At 36.4% G+C, this 15246-nt stretch overlaps 1 protein-coding gene across 3 annotated transcripts in view; it reads left to right on the forward strand.

The window, feature by feature from the left end:
- Positions 1-15246, forward strand: part of LOC127650219 (triple functional domain protein) — a 146600-nt gene that overhangs the window by 66740 nt on the left and 64614 nt on the right. For all 3 annotated transcript variants that reach the window (XM_052135517.1, XM_052135515.1, XM_052135516.1), the window contains exons 3-5: positions 4013-4087; positions 7518-7632; positions 11176-11368. In XM_052135517.1, the coding sequence (XP_051991477.1) occupies positions 4013-4087; positions 7518-7632; positions 11176-11368 (383 nt within the window). The remainder of the gene's footprint in view (positions 1-4012; positions 4088-7517; positions 7633-11175; positions 11369-15246) is intronic.

Consider the following 15246-nt stretch of genomic DNA (forward strand, 5'->3'; position numbering starts at 1 on the left):
AGCGCGCGCTAGACGAACGACTTTGTTTCCCTTTGTTTTTGTTTATTCATTGTCTCGTGCAGGAATTCTGTTTTTTTTAAAATGATGATAATTAAAAATTACTTTGAAAGCATATGGAGTAGAGGTCGACCGATATAGGATTTTGCCGATACCAATAACTAAGTTTGGAAGACAAGCCAATAACTGATTAATCAGCCGTTGGTTTTACTGAATGAAAAAACTAAATTTAAAGTAAAATAATGTTGAACTTTATTACAAAAATAAACAGTACTGACTGAACCATGAAAATAAATTTTAAAATAAAATAAATATATAAATATTAATATATGAACTATATTAATACATTTTAAAGTAAATTAAAAGATATGTATCCAAACTGAACTGCTGGATGGTTGTGCTTGAGGTGACTCCACATGTTGCTGTATTTTTACCTGCAGATGTTACAGATATTACACTGTGCTTTTCCTGGTGACACTTCAGTAAAATACTCCCACACTGGTACTTTCTTTAAAGCCTTTGCCGTCTGAAAATAATGTGTGAAAATTTCATTGGTAAGTAACATTTTACAATAAGGTAAACGCATTAACTAATGTTAAGAGATGTAACTTAATTTTTTTTTTTAAATGTATTCAGTAAATGTTGAAATTAACATCAGCTAACAATGAACAGTACGTGCACAGCATTTTACATGCTGCATTTTATATTTTACACTTTTTACATGCCTTAGGGTTTCTCTTCTCATGAAAAGTTTGAGGAAAATGCCCTTTATTACCCTAAAACCAAGACAACGATCTCTTTTCTTCTGGGGGTGGGGGGGGGGTTCTTTAATGTGAAACTAGGGCAAACAAATAAATGAATTGCAATGTCTTATGCTTTTTTAATGCTTCTATAAGATTCAGTGATGTTTTTTGTTTGTATGTTGTTACGCTCGTTTAAATTCTTCGTGAGAAACTCATCTCTCACTCACACTCTCTCTCTCTCTCACACACACACACACACACAGATCACTTGATGATTATCTAATCAAAATGATAAAAAATATGTATTACTGTGAGGATAAAAAAATGAATTAAAATCAGATGCGTTTCTGATTTGTTTATACTTTTCTCTTGACTAATTTCTCTTTGATTTTTCTCAAATCTCTCACTATCTTTAAATAAACAACTTAGCTGGCTAAATATAAACTAATGCAAATAGATGGTAATACATTTTGTTTAAACATTTTGGTAGGACTTTTGTCATGTTTTTTGTCAGATTGTTCCAACTGCTTGAGGATAGCTTTATTGTTAGTGTCCTCTCAGCCTTGTCTACAAACATACTGCTGTTCTCTATTAATGCAGCATCTATTCAAGAAATTAATTACTTTATAATGATATGACAACTTGTACTGTATACATACCTTTTAGTTGATGGTGTTTTAAAACTGCACTGTTCAGCAGAAGTTCCATTGCATTCAATGTTCAGTCTCACGTGTCAAAACAACCACCATGAGGCATCAGTGATGGTTTTTATTTCACCTCTAGAGGCCGCTCTCATACTGCATAACGACAGCGTGTCCTTCCCAGCTGCACCAGCACCGGACACAAATTATCGATGTGGATTTCATGTCAATAACCAATAGCTCCAGAAATTGTTATTGGTGCCAATTAATCAGCAAAACCAATATATCGGTCGACCTCTAATATTGAGACACCTGCTGTCTTTTAAACTGTATTTATTGTGCTGTGTCTAGTCTTTTTTAGTGCAAAAATGTGATCCATCTAAAGTCATCGTATTACAGTGATACATTTTTTATTTTTTTTATTGAAAGCAGATGCATTTCTGATTTGTTAATACGTTTCTCTCGGCTGCATGAAGTTATTAATTAGCTTTCTCACGTTACTACCTTTAAATATGCAACTTAGCTGGCTAACGAATGCATAAACTTGACTAGCTGGATATAAACAAATGCAAATAGATGGTAACAATCTTGACATTTAAACATTTGGGTAGGACTTCTAACTGCTTGAGGTTAGTTTTAATGTTAGCATCCTGTCAGCCTTGTAGGCAAACATACTGCTGTTCTCTACTAATGCAGCATCTAGTCAAAAAATGAATTACTTTATAATGATATGACATCATGAACTGTAGTGTACTGTATACCACTCTGAGAGACCAAAGTTAGTCTGTTGGGTGTGCATGACTAACTGATGCCCAGCCTCGCCAAACCCAGTCAACTTGAACCTGTGAATCATAAAAACAAACGATTGAACAGAAGTTGTGGTTAATCCAGGTTGCTGCTGATCTCATGCAAAGCACTTGAACGAGGTCCAACACTCAAGGCGATACGTGCACATGCCAAGAATAGGAGAACAAACAAAGATGTGTATAGTTGTCTTTACATTCAGCTAAAGGCACGCAAACACAATTGTGAAAAGTAAATGTAAAGTAGATATCAAATCTAGTAGAGTAGACTGTCAAAGTATAAGGTGAAGTATCTAGTGTCAACAAAAGATTTTTGAAAAATAGTGAATGTTTTCAAACGGGTTTACCAAACACTCACCTTCTACCATATATCAGATAAACAGATAGTCCCGCCCCCAAACTCATTCTATTAATTGAGCCAATGTAGCTGTATCAAGCTGCTCTAACAGACTGATCAAAGGAATTTTACAATTCTGATTCCTCTTAACGGTTCTTATAATACTTTTTTTAAATTTTTTTAAAGGAATTATTTAGAAATGAGAAATGCAATTCTTATTGCATTTACTACCCTCTGATAATTTCGGATTTGCACAGAGCAGATATGATCAATCAGAAATAAATGTAATACAGTTCTTGTAAAAGGTGTGTTTTCAGACTTTTTAGAGACATAAATACAATCCAATAATAGATCCTTACTCTATTCTAATATAATTAAATCTAAACCAACACAAAATATGATGGCAGATTTCATTCTTTAATTTATTATTTTATAAAATTCCACTTATTCCAACAAAACTTATGTATCTTTAATCATACATTGTCATATGAATAACCAGTCAGTAATTGCTCTACTTGATTTAATAGAGAAACAGCAGGTCATCATTAAATAAACAGTAACAGTTCCAGAGACATTTTAGACTGTGTTTTGTAGACTAATGTTCAGGTGTGTGAGACTTCAACAGTTCTTATTTCATTTTGAGTTGGACTTTCATAACTTGCACATCAGTATAAGATTTTTTGTTTACTGGAAGCACTGTATGTTTCACGCTGTAAAAAGAGCCAGCTCGAGAATTGTTCAATTAAATACACTGGTGTAACACTGTGTGTTTTTATGCTGTGGAGTCAGTAGAGGGCAGCACTGCTGGAAACACTGTCAGTATTTGAGGACAGTGTTCTAGCCACATCGCCAGAAAATTGCATGCTGGAAATTGCATTGCTTTGGAACCGGACCTCGGTTCAAAACCCTACCAGTGAGCCAGTGTCTACACTTTCAGTAAAATTTACTTATGAATGACTTCTAGTTTCTATAAGCTAAGATAGGAGAAAGTTTTTTCAAATTGAAAAAAATAAAAATACAGCTTAAATTTTTGGCATTTTGCCACTTTTTACGGATGGGTAAAGGAAGGGGTGGGAAGATTCGCTCTGATGGCAATTTGATTCGATTACAATTCTCTCCCACCATAAGTCAAGTTTTATTTGTGGTTCAACTGTTTTATGGAAAATTACACATTTTATGGAGATTCAAAAGCAATATTAACAAAATATATATCAGGGAAGAAGGCAACAATAATGATCTCACGTTGGTCAAATGGATGCATACAGTTTTGAATAATGACACAGAAAGCCAAACTCTGCAGCGTCCGTCCCATTTTCCCACCCCTTGTAGATAGTGGACAGGAAATGATGGGGAAAGCAGGAATAGTAATTGACATGAACCAGATTCAATTGTCATTGGCTGCATTAGCAGTATGGCTCAGTGTGCATGTGATAACTGCTTGACGCTGTTATTGCATTGATTATTACATCTTTTGTTGTTTTTTTTTTTCAGGATTTCGCAGGAATGAAGAAATGAAGGCGATGGAGGTTTTGCCCATTCTAAAGGAAAAAGTGGCCTTCTTGTCAGGTGTGTTGTCTCAACAGTCTGATCTCGCAGTTAAAATTGGAACTACTAGGTTGACTTTTCTTTATCTAAAATTGGTCTGTCCTTTTCCAAAATTGGAATCACTGACACCAGTGGACAAAGTGGTAAATTTTCTTGGGTGTATGGGCATGTGCGAGCTCCATTTTCTGGATGTAATGTCCAAGGAGAAGCTTCAAAAGCAAGTTGAGGCGCGTTGTTTCAGCTTTACAGGCTCTAATACAGTGAAGAGGAATGCATATTTTATAAACTGAACCCCCAAACCAAAATATAACCATCATTGGAGTAAAAATAATGTTAGAATTCAACCTCAGAATTGTGCTCGTCACTGATGATGCGAACACAAATAATTCATGGTTTCAACATGGGATCCAAACCCGGGTCTCTTCCAGGTCGCACCACAATGGAAGGAAAACACACTGAAGCAGATACAAAAATGTCTGAGATGGCCCTAGTCAGTGAATAGGGAGCGTGAAACGCGGCTCTGATATGTGGACCGTTTAAATTACACTGTTGCACACGGGTCTATTATTTTAGTAACATAATGGCACATGACAACAAAACAAACTGATTCGTCATTTACATGTCTCAGACAGCTACTTCAAGTGCAAGCAGGCGATTCTCAGCGCCTCGCGGCCTTAAGAAACAAATCGTCCAAACAGGAAAATTTATCAGCAAATGCCGATAATGAAAAAAGAAATTCAATTATTGGCCTTTGCTATATATCAGTCGACCATTAGCAAAAATTTTGGTTAGTGTGTTTATTTAGATTAAAAATATAGATTCAGTGTCTTTCTCTCTGAATGTCTGCTTGTTTTTCCGCCCTCCTGCTCAAGGTCTTACAACAAAATAATAAAAAAAACACCAAAATCCGACCCTGCATTGCCTAGAATGTGAATTCTACATAACATACAGTTATGATTATTTCATGTTTATTTATTCCTTAACACCACAGGATAAGATGATCCTATTACATCCACACTCCATTAGTGGGGTTCACCACATTCACTGGAGTAAATCCTCATGGATAGCCTAGCCACTGAGTGAGTTTGTTGTGCAGAAGCTAAAAGGTTTTCTAGCTATGTAACATAACCTGTATAAACTGAAGCCAGGAGAGGACGAGGATTGGCAGTAAACTCATTGATAAGGCATTACTTGAAGCCAGTGGACTTGGTTTGGCTTAGAGCTACAGACTGGCTAATTTGAGCTGAGATATTTATTGTAATTAGAACCACTTTTTCCCTGTTGTAGCCTATTAATATATGCAGTGGCCTCAAAAATTGTTTGAAAACTTAATCCACAATTAAAAATGTATGAATGTTTTTGTATTATATAACAGAATGTCAAGTGACGTTTGTTTCAAAGATATATAGCATATTTCTAAGCAAATTTTAAACGATTATATTTTCCAGTTTTCAAATGATTAAACATTTGAAATATTATCCAAAAAATTACAAACACACAAAATCAGACCAGTTGTTTAATTTTTGCTATTGAAAAATATGGTTAGTTAGTTATAAGGAAAGTGTATGTTTGCAGTTGCAACTGTGGTTTGATACAGTATCTTTTTCTTATATAATGCAATGCTATTCAGACATTAAGTGTGTCCAAATACTTTTTGTGCAGTTGCTTTTACTTTTGGTCAGATGTCCATCATTTATTTTAATTTTATTTGTAGTTTTGTTGTAGGGGCTGTGACCTAGCAATTAGTAAATGTGTTTTGACACATTGATCATTGATGTGCGAGTGTGAATCTGGCTCACAACAACAAAACCCCTTCCCCATTCTTCTACCTGTAATTTCCTTTCCTATTTGTCACTACCCCTTTGAGTAAAAGGGAAATATATAGGGATATATATTTCTTAAAGATGAAGTATATCGGGGCTTTGGTAGTTCAGCAAGTATTAACGCAGACTGGAGCTGGAGTCGCGAGTTCGAATCCAGGGCATGCTGAGTGACTCAAAGCCAGGTCTCCTAACAACCAAATTGGCCCGTTTGCTAAGGAGGGTAGAGTCACATGGGGTAACGTCCTCATGGTCGCTATAATGCGATGTGCGGAGAATAGCGTTTAAGCCTCCACACGCGCTACGTCTACCCGGTAATGCTCTTTACAAGCCACATGAAAAAGTCACTTTTTCTGTTAAAATGCTTTCTTCTATCCCAGCCTAATAAGCAGAGACAACTATTAGTAAGAAATTCATAGTTTAATTTTTGCAAAAACTGTTTCTGCAGTGCTTTAAAAATTGCTCTGTATTGAGTGACCTGCTTAGACCCACCCCAACAACTTGACTCAACCAATGGTGTGAGTTGGGGAGGACTATCGTTTTGTTTGACCAGTGGCAGATGGGGGCGTTTTCAGAAAATGTTTTGAAAAATTTTGTACTTTTGTAATTCCATTTGGTGGTGCTATTGGTGCAGACTTGCATCAGCTTTAAGGTATTGCGAGTCAACAAATTTGGATGAAACTTAATTGTTTTGGAGATTACACCAGTCTGCTGCTCTTAATTTAAGAACAATCGAGACATTTTTCTCAGCACACAACCTCAGCATTTTCCCAGACGCAAAAGCTTATGTGTCTCACCTCTTGAAAATGACAAGCTGAGTCATTCAGTGAGATTTACTGAGATGTTAACCTTTGAAAACAATCATATGTATCCAAGTCTCCTCTTGGATTACTTCGCAGTTACTCACACACGGCGTCTACACTGTTATTCTATGAAATTATTGCTGTAATGAGTGACTGCTTGTTACAGTCAACAGCAAGGGTTCGAATCAGAGCTGTCACTCAACTGTTCAGCAAATTACTTCATTTCACTTATGAGTGTTTTTATTCAATGCCCTTTTTTGACTGACTAGAGTGAGTAGTCGGAGAACAAGCCATATTTAATTGAGGCAAAATGAGGCTTCAAGCAACTGAAGGACAGTCTGTTACATATGGCTATTGTTCAGCTAGCAAAACATTGAAAATATGTTTTTCCAGTTGATGGCTTAACATTGGCTTAACATTGACATTGAAAATATGTTTTTCCAGTTGATGGCTTAAGTTGTGAAAATCAGACATGACCTTAGGAAAATATATATATTTTGTTCTTTTTATAGAAAGTCATGACATTCTTCTGTGAAACTCCATTAAAATACAAATATAAGAAAATAACAAATGTGGGAAGAATTATAAAAAAAGAAAGTACTTTTCATTGATTAAGTATTTAATACACTGGATTACCAGACAATTGTTACTACATGGTAATACAAGTAATACATAAAAAAATAAAAAATAAAATCATGATTTTTAACATACAGTCCTAAAAGAAAGAGATTTGCCTGTTCAGTTTGTCTTGTCTCCATCAGCTGACTTGATGTTGCTTATTTTCTCCTTTTAACCCTATCGCTCACTCCTGCACTGTTCTTTCTCCAGGGGGCAGGGACAAGCGTGGTGGTCCGGTTTTAACATTCCCTTCACGAACCAACCACGACAGAATACGGCACGAGGATCTTCGCAGACTCATCGCCTACCTCGCCGGCATCCCTAGGTACTCCCATTCATACTAGCTACTCAGCCAGAACAAGCCCCGCCTACTAGTCCACGCCCCCTACACTTACATCTGCTCATCCTGAGCATACCCCACCCACCAGTTTCCAATCCCCCTCATTCTCCAATAAGCCTTAATAAGCTTCATCATAGTAGCCTTTTTTTTTACTTCATTACAGCTCTGCACACTTTAGGCACTCTCTCAACCAACTTAATTAGGTATCTACACTAGTATCCACCTGGGATACTTTTAAACAGCATTGAAGAAGTTCTCATGTATGCAGGACACCTTTTGGCAGCTTTTCACTTACTATTGGGTCCAACACATTAATTAGTTTAATTTTGCAAAGAATTTCAAACACAAACACAATGTATGTTTGTCAACTAACATGTCGATCAGATTAGATAAAAAACTAATGCAAATTAGATTATAAGCTTTTTAAGGATCATGAGAAGTACAAGTTTGTCCAAACATTTGATAGATGAATTGATGGATGAATAGAGATTACAAACATAGGATAGTCTCTCTGTGCAACGAGTCTAGTGCCTGTTCTACCTGTCCTGCTGCTTACCACAGTAATGTTTCCTTTTCCTCACTTTCAAGTGCATTGATCTATAAATTAGCGGACGATCTAGATATGCTGTGTCTTTATTTGTGATCTGTTGTTTTGCTTCTAAATATGAATGAGCCAGTCCCGGTGAATTAAATTCCTCTCTAAACCACTGTCAAGTGTTCATGCTTTCTAAATTAGTTCGTTTACAGTGTGTTTAGGGTCCATTGGTCAGAGCTTGAGGGTGGTAACTCTGTTGTGGTGAAGCTACAGAGAGCACACTGTGATGTTATTAGCATTTTTACTCCTGTTTTCCCCCTTTTAAGTTCTTCAAAGTGGATTGTAGAGGAGAGAGCAACAAGACTGCGTGGACCATCATGAAGTTAAAATATAAAAAATTGTTGACTATTTATATTTAAAGCAATAACCACTCGAGGCCATGCGTTATTCATTAAGCTTCACAGTAAAAATAACTTGACTTGGGGGGCATGGGTAGCTCAGCGAGAGAAGACGCTGACTATCACACCTGGAGTCACGAGTTCGAATCTAGGGCATGCTTAGTGACTCCAGCCAGGTCTCCTAAGCAACCAAATTGGCCCGGTTGCTAGGGAGGGTAGAGTCACGTTGTGTTAATCTCCTCACGGTCGCTATAATGTGGTTCTCGCTCTAGGTGCTGCGCGTGATGAATTATGCGTGGATGCTGCGGAGAATAGTCTGAGCCTCCACACGTGCCATGTCTCAGCATTAACGCACTCAACAAGCCACGTGATAAGATGCGTGGCTTGACTGTCTCGGACTCGGAGGCAAATGAGATTCTTCCCCCTTCTCCCAGATTGAGTCGAGTCACTATGCCACCACGACTTGCAGCGCATTGGGAATTGGGCATTCCAAATTGTGGATAAAAAAATAATGACTTTTATAATTGTTTATATTGTATTATTGTTCTATAATTGTCTACAATAAAATGTTGTCTAAATAAGTGCAAACTCTCATGGGTACTAGTGATTAATCTGTTTTGCAGAATAAACGGTACCTATAGAAGATTTTTGAAAAATCAGCAAATAAATAAAACCATAGGCAGTTAGCTGATTGCTGAGGGTTCCAGAGTTTCATTTAATAAATTGATTAAAAAAAACTATTGACTAATTAATTGTTTTAAATTTACATTGCTTACAAAGCTTTAAAGGAATAATCCAGGTTTAAGTGCAAATTAAGCTCAATCAACAGCATTGTGGCATAATGTTGATTACCACAAAAAGTAATTTCGACTTGTTTCTCCTTTTTCTTAGAAATAAATAAATAAAACATCGATGTTACAGTGAGGCACCTACAATGGAAGTTAATGTGGCCAATTTCTGGAGGGTTTAAGGCAGAAATATGAAGCTTATAATTTTATAAAAGTACTTATATTAATTCTTCTGGTGAAACTTGTGTATGAGCTATAAAGTTGTTTAAATTGTCATTTTAACTGTCTTTTTAAGGTTTACGGCATTATCATCGCGACAGTAAATTTGCAAAATTGAATAACTTGCCACCGTAAAAGTTATATTGTTTACGTTTTGTGGCTATACTTTTGAAACGGTGACCAGTTTAACATTTACAGGTTGACCCCATTCACTGTCTTACAAGTCATTGTAAGTGCCTCACTGTAAAGCCATCTGGTCATCAACGGACCTTTCCCTCATGTTGCCGGAAGAAGCGCGCTGCTCTCATTGAAAATGAATGGGATCGACTCTTTGTCATTCTGTTGTGCTGGCAATGTAAACTGGGCTTTATCCCAGTGGGTTTTGCTTTTCTTAAAGAAAAGTAGGAACAAGTTGAAATAAAATTGTTGTGGTAATCGACATTAAGCCACAAATGCTCTCTATTGAGCTTAACTTGTATTGAACCTTAAATGTTCTTTAGACGTGGCTCATTCAGAATTTGGAGTTGGAATTATCCTTTTTATGATAACTTTTTCAGTGCCAATAATACTGCAATAAATTTGGTATCTCAACGCACTTTTCTTTTTCATGGAGGCAGAGGACAAGAGAAAGCTATTTAGATATGCGAGAAATGCAGGAGGGGCGATGGAGAGAGTGGTTGGTGGGAAAGGCAGCGGAGAGAGTGGTTTGGTGAAAGGCAGCGTGGGCATGATCAAGAACCTGCCTCATTTCAGCCTCTACCAATAACTCTTCCTCATCCTCATCCTCATGCTCACAACTGTATCCCCTGCACACACACACACACACCAGAGAGAGAGAGAGAGAGAGAGAGAGAGAGAGAGAGAACTCTACAGGTGCAGAGTCAATCCCCTAGAGAGAAATCCAGAAATGGAGAGACAGAGAGCAAGAGAGGGGCATGGATCTTTAGAGATGGAGAGCAGGCGAGTGTGCAGGGAAAGTGGGAGGGCGAACAAGCGAGACAGTGAGAAAGAGAGAGGGAGCGAGAGAGTGTGGAAAACAGTGTTGCAGTCACACAGGCTGTGTGTTCATCTGCGTGGAGCTCTACAGCTCATCATGACAGACAGATCTTTGATTAAACACGTTCTTCAATGAAGACGCAGAGGAAGATGTTTGACTGATAGAAGTGCAAGAGAGGCACTGTAATACAGTGGAATAGACCGTCAACTGATGCTGTCAATATAGGTGATGTGATAAAGCTGGATGGATAGACAGGTAGATACTCGACAGATTGGATACGAAGGGCCATCACTTGATCAGTTGTATGGAAACAGGTTTTGTTCTCACCTGATGATGCTGTGTGTGTACATTTTGCAGCTGTTTTTCATGGGTAAGTGCAATTATTTAGCTTCTACTCTCCTCATCTGCCCCCTCTGTTGTATGTGCATTGATTTCTTTGATGGTGAAATAATTTTTTCTTTTATTTAGGGCATAGTTGCTCCTGCACTGTTGTTTTCATTAGCAGTTGTGCTCACTCCTAGCTGGGAGGCTGATGGGAGGATGCACCATAGATTATGTAATTCATGTTTTATGTTCTCTCTCTCTCTCCAGTGAAGACGTGTGCAAACATGGCTTCACGGTCATCGTGGACATGCGTGGCTCCAAATGGGATTCCATCAAGCCACTGCTGAAGATCCTGCAGGAATCGTTTCCCTGCTGCATCCACGTAGCCCTCATCATCAAACCAGACAACTTCTGGCAGAAGCAGAGGACCAACTTTGGCAGTTCCAAGTTTGAGTTTGAGGTACAGGAATGTTTGAAGTGGTGATTTAATGGATGAGAGCATCTCTTATTTTGGGGATTGTGTTGAGTGGTGTAGCTGGAGGTGGATGTTGACACACTCAAGGTCTCACCCCCCATTAGGGCTGGATGATATAGCTAAAGATATTATTTCTTTATAAGTTTAAGCATTTTGTTTAGATTTGCCTCCATATTTATGTATTTGCTCTGGCATTTATTTCTCAATCAAAGCAGAAATCATTGCAACCAGTTTTTTTTTTTTTTTTTTTTTTTAACCAGTAATTTCAATTAACAATTTTTATTGACTCAAACATATAACAAAGAAAAAACATATTATATATACATTGAGTCAAAATTGAACCCCCACTATGATTTTTTTTATACATTACATATATTACATATAATACAAACTATAAAAAAAAATTTTAAAAAGTACACGTGTTTTTTATGTATCATATTTGATACATTATGCTTTCAATTTCACTATCTTCCTTGAGATTTTTCAGAGATTCCAAATGTTTGGGAGTTTGGCTATGACAACTTCCTCTCCTTTGCCTATAAATATGGATTGAAATGTATCACAGATCAATTCAGCACATCAAATAATTTTATTTTTTTCAATAAACAATTTTATTATATGTATTTTATGCACCAAAAACTATATTGACATTTAAAAATGGCAAATTTGCTGGGTCCCAGGAACTTATGGCAAGATGACATCATAATTGTAAAATTGTAGGCTATTGTAAAATAATGAGCAGGCTGCATATATGAAAATACACAGAAATCTTAGTTTATATTTTAGATATATCTTATAAAAAGAATTTTCAAAGCTCTGTGATTTAAAAAGAAATATAGTGGGCATGAATGAAATGTAATGGTGATTGAGGGATATACCTTATATTTTATGCATGTAATTTTAACATACTTTTTCATAAACAAATTACATACAAAACAAGCACAAGTTGCTTATATTCAGCATATACTAATTTTTTAATATCAGTAACAATATAATAATTGCTGTCACTTTTACTTTATTAAAATAATCGTTTATCCCAACATAAGTATCACTATTCGTGCAAGTCTGACACCATTTTTAATGGATTGATATAAACATTGAGACCCTTTTTTTCACAAATAATCATTAGATGGTGCTATAAACATGTGAAACTTGCATACCATATGCTTTTTGGTTTTTTAACTTGAACGGAGAGTGAAACAGGAGCCTCAAACACTGTATATCAAATTTGATACACCAGCGTTATAGTGTTTATAAATGAAAAATGCGACGCAAGGGCTTCTACAAATATATTTGCATGATGATGCAAATTAATCATTGAATCAGAATTTAAATTGATGAATTGAAATTTCCAGTGATTGTGTTCACATGGACAGCAATACTCTAACTATCAAAATTCAGGTTTTAAAAAAATAAAGAAAATGTAAGAAACCCGTGTTTACATTCGATTTTAAATAATTTAATAATTACTTGCTTTTTATGTCAATACGTAAACAGCATGCACACAACTCTTGCGTACGTTGGATTAGCCACTAAGAATGCCAGTAAAAGGGTTTACATGCAACAGAAGTGCTGACCTTGCTGACTGTTTTTTTGCTTAAACTGTTTATGACCTTACCCTAATAAAGGAACACCTTTTAAAGTGTTTACATTACCTTTTTTTGGCTTATTAAGCATAATCAGTTTATAACTGTGCATGTAAACAGGCTCGTTGAATTGTTTCTATTCACAAAAATTAGAACAATCGCAGCAATTTTATTCCCCAGCCCTACCCTTCATAACTGCAGATTCGCTCATGCTACTTTGGGAGACGTGCTAAATGTTGAAATCGACATTCTAGTAATTAATTGTCACAGCCTTTAATATGTTTAAGTGCCGACATGTCGTTCTGTTAAGTGGATGGCATTTATTAGCATTGTCAAAATGAGCACTTAGGCTGTGACTAAAGATTAATGAAACATGAAATGCTAATTACATTTTATTTTAAATTAAAGGCATTTCAGTGTTTAGAGAATAAAGGTATTATAATTTGGTACTTTTTAAATATCTGGTAAAATAGGCTCACCCAAGCATTTTATCATCTTATAAATCAATTATCTGCATATTTGTGGTTGACATGCGATCTGTGTTTGTGTGAAGGCAGCTGTGGTCGCGTGGGAGTGTGTGGGTGTTGATATGCTCCTTGTGTGTGTGTGTGTGGGGGGGTGGGGTGGGGGGGCAGATTGACTGGGTGTATGTAAATGTACTTTATATGAAGCAGAAATTCATTTGGCAAATTTTTTTCTGCATCCATTCTACGTTATCGATTGAGCTGGTTTACACAAAACTCTTGTGTAACTTTGTTTTCGGGCGCAGTCCTAAAAGCTATTGTGTGTTTGTATGTATACATTCTGTGTGTGTGTGTGTGTGTGTGTGTGTGTGTGTGTGTGTGTGTGTGTATGTGTATACTTGCTTAGCTTTAGCTTTGCAGACAAATTTGTGTCTTACCTAGAAGTGAGATAAATTGGACAAATCTTACCTTTTTGGGGTCATTTTTGGGAGGTCCTCTTTTGGAAAAAGAATGCATCCATAGATACATTAAATAATTATTTTTAAAATTCTCATGCAAAACATTTTTGGTTGCGTTTAGGGTGTGGTTTGGGGTTAGTTTGTAGTAAGTATAGTTATCTTTCAATAAAAGAAGTCTATGGGATGTCCCCTATGGGATGTCCCCATTTAGATAGCTGAGCAAACGTGTGTGATTGTTTGTGTGCTAATTAATGCAGAAAATACATAAAAAAAATATTAACTATTCACCATGATACCAAGATTATATTTCCCAGTCACAATTCAGTATGCAAATACCACAATAAAAGTCAAGTCAATTTTATTTGTGTAGCGCCTTTCCAACACACATCGTTTCAAAGCAGCTTTACAGAAGATCAGGCATTAACGGATGATAAAAGTGTAATGTCTATAATGTCGATGAATCATCATTGTGTCATTAGATAAAATGTAGGGCTGGGACAACTCGATGACGTCGACGCAAAAAATACGTCGACGCAAAATATAGGGACATCCCATAGACTTCTTTTATTGAAAGATAACTATACTTACTACAAACTAACCCCAAACCACACCCTAAACGCAACCAAAAATGTTTTGCATGAGAATTTAAAAAATAATTATTTAATGTTTAATCCTAACCAATTTAGCCACAGTAATGAATAAACATCTAGGATTTTTGTGGTTATTTTCTATGAGTTTACTAAAATATGCTGACCTGGCAGCTTTTAGTGCCTGTCTGTATCTACAGACACTATCCTTCCATGCACCACGAAATACTTCAAATTTTGTATTTTTCTACTTGCGCTACATTTTCCGAGCTGCTCTCTTGAGAGCATGAGTGTGATCATTGTACCATGGTGCCGGGCTTATTTCTTTAATTTTCTTTAATCGAAGTGGGGCGACAATATCAAGAGTGCTAGAGAAGACTGCGTTTATATTTTTTGTTATTTCATCAAGTTCTTCTGGGCTTTGGGGTTTATTGTGTGTATGAGATAGATCTGGAAGATTATTAGTGAAGCTATCTTTAGTGATCGAAAGAATAGTTCTACCTGAACGATAGCGTGGTGTAGATTGAGTAACATTAGCTGATTGCAGCATACAAGAGACGAGGTAATGATCCGAGATGTCATCGCTCTGCTGCAGAATTTCAGTATTATCAACATCAACTCCATATGACAGAATTAAATCTAGCGTATGATTATGGCGACGAGTTGGTCTTGTTACATTTTGTCTGACTCCAAGAGAGTTGAGAATATTGATAAATGCTAATCCCAATGTATCATTTTCATTATCTATGTGAATGTTGAAGTCACCAA

Source organism: Xyrauchen texanus, chromosome 10, assembly GCF_025860055.1.
Source record: "Xyrauchen texanus isolate HMW12.3.18 chromosome 10, RBS_HiC_50CHRs, whole genome shotgun sequence".
Lineage (NCBI taxonomy): Eukaryota > Metazoa > Chordata > Actinopteri > Cypriniformes > Catostomidae > Xyrauchen > Xyrauchen texanus.